The following is a 4,643-nucleotide window of genomic DNA, read 5'->3' on the forward strand; positions in this document are numbered from 1 at the left end:
CTCCCAAGTAATATACATTTTCTCGTTTAAATATTTTGTATATCATACTGTCATTTTACATGTTTAAGTATGTAATATATTTTATTTAAGATGCATCACAAATATTAAAATCGAGAGAATATATATAGTAGAAGAAAAAATTAAGGAAAAGCTAATTAAGACACATTTAAAGTTTCATTTTCTTTTTTCTTTTGCGAGTTTTATATGTAAATCATCATATGTTTTTCATTTTCTACCTGAATTAGCCCGTGACAGTTCCAACTTCCAAAGTCATGTCTTATTTCAGAGATGAATCAATAATAACAATGTCATGCAAAATCTTTGTTAGTTCTGCAATACACATCATAATTTCAAAATAAACAACCAAAGTCTTAAATCAATAACAAGCATGAAATATAAAACCATCTCTGTTCCCAAATAGAGTATTCAAAACATTCATCCAGGTTCACAATTCTATGTTTCCACGCAGATAAAATCTTTATAGTACCTTAAAGCAAAGGCAAAACACAGCCTTGCTACTCCATCAACCAAACGTCTCGTTTCTGTTTGCACTTCCAAAATATTTTAGCAAAAGATTAAGAAGGATTGTGATAACGATACTAATCAACAAGATACACGACTTCTTCTTTAGATGATTCCCGCTGAAACTTTGTTATCTCCGCAAGTACGTTGAGAGATTTATTAGTTTCCATTTGACGAGGCTTGATTACCATTTTCACCAGTGCTGGAGACTTTGCCAATAAAACATTGATAAGCTGCATTTCAACCTCTTCTAATAGTACATCATAAAACTTAACTGTTCTCAGATGATTAAATGTGATATCCGAAAAGCTTGCAGGAATCTCATCAACAACCTCCTGGGGAACACATTCGAAATAACCTCCATCAGTAAGGATACATTCCTAAGAAAAATCAAGAAAAAAACCATCAAGTCATTACATACAAATATAAAAAAATGGAAAAGATAGAGAGAAAAATAAACATTAGTGACAACCTTAATTTCAATTTCTTCCAAATTTGGAGAGCTCCGTATTATGCAAAGAGCAAACGAAATTTCAAAAAACTCTCCAAGAGTAATCCAAGACATGAATAGGCATTTCAGACAGTTAAGAACTGATGGAAGCCTTGTTGGTATAACTTTTGTTGATCCATTATCGACCTACGAATAAAATGACAAAAATCATGATGACTGAAATTCCAAAAAAACAGTGCACACATGAAAATGCATTACCATTAAGTAAAATGAAGAAACATTACCTCAAAAAGATCCCAGCGGAAACACTCGAGAGCAGGAATAGACGAAAAAATATTGACAAAATCATCTTCGTCCTCTAGAACTAATTCTCTAGGCGCATACAGAACATTGGAAAGAACAGGGACATTTTCAAGATGTATCAATTGTATATCGCCACGAAAGACAAATGACCTTAGATTCGGAGCATTAATACTCATGAAGTACGGACTGTCTATGTCTTTTAGTACCAAATCCTCAAGCAATGGGCAATTAGAGATCAAACTTTCAAACGTATCAGAAGATAACGTGACAGATTTTAATATTAGCCTAATCAACTTATTAAATCCCTTAAAGAAACATGGAGGCTGTATTTCACATTCCTTGAGATACAAATGCGTCAATGCTGAACAATTAAAAAAGAAGTCAGGCAACCTGTATGGAGGATAAGTAAATAGAAGTTAAAGGACAAGATGTTAAAGATGATCAGTGTCGAGGGAAAAAATCAAACGATCAACATCAGGACACACTATTAGAATAATAATATTGAGGGTGACCTTCAATATTATTCCTCTATGAAACCTGAGGAAACTATCAAGAATTGGAATAAATCCAATGGTAGGGGACGTCAAGTCCTCGGGTGTTTTCCACACTGTTTGATCAAACTTCACATGTGGAATTCTCCAGCAAATATATTGCTAGTCCTTCGAAAGTGTACTAAATCTAACAACATCTCGAAAAGACAACCTACATAGAATATCATCGATTAAATGAGTGCTAAAGTTTCTTAGTTGATCAGGAGAAGGTAAACTAAGTCCTTGTTCATCCGGAGGCATGACAATCTGTAGAAAGTAAACAAAAGTACGATAGGTAAGGTCAAAGTATGCGCTACACGAACAACAAACAAACATGTGACAACTCTAAGATTAAAAGAAAAGATGCATAATAGGAGGCAAATGTAACCTTTTTCCATGTTTAAAAAATGCTAAAGAAATTATTTGTAGCTGACATTTGCATTGATTTCTTTAATCTGCAACTCTTGATGTTAATTTTTTTGGCTTAGGTTAAATCAAACATATATAAAGTATTTTTGTATAGAATTTGGAAAAAACTTAGACGTTTAAATTAGTGATGTTATACTTGTTGTACTAGAAATTTATAGTATTGAGTGCTTACATCAAAATACTATAGGAATGACATGTGTTTGTTGTAACATTATAAATGAATAGATAATACTTAATAACACTTCCTTTAGCACTAAACGTGTCATTTGGTAGTATATATAAAAATAGTTTGTATGAAATTTTAGTATAATATTTGACCGTAAATTTAACTCTGGTACAACTAATACTAGTATTACAATTAACCTCTTTTGGCATATATGACCCCAAACATTTGTTCCACAAGAAGCATAAAATATTAATTTATTGAACTACACACTTAATTTCAATATTTTGGTGAAACATAATAAAAAAAATACATCCTGGAATTTTAATTTATGTATAAGCTATTAATAAGAACACCAAAATCATGAGAAATGTTATTATTTTGTTAATTCAAATATTCATATCCAACCCCATAATCAAACCTAAAACCATCAAGACTTGAATGAGAAATCAGATTCCTATAGATTAAAAAAAATATTGATAGTTGAACAAGGTTATACTCATTATTCAAGACTAAGCCATAAGTCCATATGCCTTTAATCTGTGTTTTCTCAAGATAACCTAATTAGTATTTCAGAAATATTTTACTTTTTCTTAATAGTGTAATTATTTGAAAAACTACAATCCTAAGGGAAACAAGTTTGAAATAACTTAATTTTGTTGCTACCACCACCATTACACAATGAATTTAGCTACACCCATCATCAGAGTATATTTGTTGTTATTGTTGTTTTAATTAGGGTTTCTTACGAGGGTGACTCAATGCCTTTAAAGATGAGTCATATGCCTTAAACCCCAAAATTGAAGGGCCTAAGTTTTTAGTAATAATAAAATTATCTTAAGCTTTATAGTAAAAAAACAAAGAAAGAATGTTTTAATTTATTTAAGATTCTTTTATTTATGGACCATTTTTTAAAAATTAACTTACACATAGTATGTTTAAGAGCANGTATATATATATATATATTAAGATCATAAAAAATAAAACCTTTTTTATCGAAAAGAAAGAAATAACTTGAATCTCACATTGAAAAAAAAGTAATTAAATTTTAGGCTTCCAACTTATTTTTGACTTTAGACCACTAATTAGCTTGAGCCGTTACTGGGCTTACTTATCAATTATGTTTACTAACTAATGCTAAAATGTTAAATTAATAAAGGACATATATTGAATACTGATTAATTTTTTTCTTTCCTCATATTTTTTACTTGTTATTACTCTCTAAGCCACTTTAACACAAAAAAAGATGTATTTATTACATTTCAAAATAGTTCTAGGAGGTATTAGGACATATAAAGAAAATATGTATTCATAAAATTTCGACCATAGTTCAAGGTAGTACTTATGCTTTTTTTTCAAAAAAATAAAATAAAATAAATATTTACAAACTTGACAATGTTTTGTTAACCTCATATTCAAACTATTTAATAATGACAATACTGACCAGGTTCTTGATGCAGGAAGTAAACAAGATACAACACAAGTACAAAGCTACAATCGGGATGCTCGCAGTGATCACACTAAGGATAGGCGCACCAGTTAAGAATGGAATGTAAATATTTGTTCAATCAGATCAAATCTCACAATATGTGAAATCAAAGCCGCATTCAAGGAAAATCAATCAAGGATATCGAAGATAAAATCAAGGGAAAAATGTTAAGGAAACATCATCATACCAATATTTACAAAGAGTACAAGATAAATCAACTTAAGGAAAGGATCAAATCACACACGACTATCAAGCCAAGACTCAAGATCCTCACGCAAGGAAAGAATTGATCTATCATGCACATATTTAATATGGAAATGATTCAGCAGATCAATTACAAATGACTTAAGGATAAAATTAAAGATCCTTCATTCAAACACCCTTGGGTTTCCATAAGAGCTTACACTATATAAAACCTCATCTGCAAGTTGTGTGAAGCACACAACTGTTGGGCCATTTCCCATGTTCCAGCAAAGGCCCATGGCATAATCCTACTTGAAAAAGGATTGAAATTATTCTCTTTATTTTGTTTCCAATTCTATTAGGCAAAGGATTGGAATTGTAATCCTTATTGTAGTTGGTTTTGGCTTTGTAAGGAAAAGCACAACTCTATAAATAGAGGATAATCTTGAGAGAATAATTTAATTGCTCATTGATATTGTCTTTGAAAGTCATTAGAACATAAGAGAGGTTTTTGAGAGAGCTTTCAACAAGAGAAAAGAGAGAAGGAAAGGGTTCTTTTGCTGTAGTCTTTTT

General features: G+C 30.7%; 1 protein-coding gene across 1 annotated transcript; it reads right to left on the reverse strand.

The window, feature by feature from the left end:
* Window positions 1-599: 599 nt before the first annotated feature.
* LOC107027444 (F-box/FBD/LRR-repeat protein At1g13570-like) lies at window positions 600-4,369 on the reverse strand. Its single transcript, XM_015228612.1, has 6 exons — window positions 4,304-4,369; window positions 1,983-2,073; window positions 1,814-1,883; window positions 1,258-1,666; window positions 995-1,159; window positions 600-902 (listed from the first exon to the last, which is right to left on the reverse strand). Exons 1-6 carry the CDS (start codon window positions 4,367-4,369, stop codon window positions 600-602), a joined length of 1,104 nt encoding a protein of 367 aa, XP_015084098.1.
* Between the last annotated feature and the right edge of the window lie 274 nt (window positions 4,370-4,643).

Source organism: Solanum pennellii, chromosome 8 (assembly GCF_001406875.1).
Source record: "Solanum pennellii chromosome 8, SPENNV200".
Classification (NCBI taxonomy): domain Eukaryota; kingdom Viridiplantae; phylum Streptophyta; class Magnoliopsida; order Solanales; family Solanaceae; genus Solanum; species Solanum pennellii.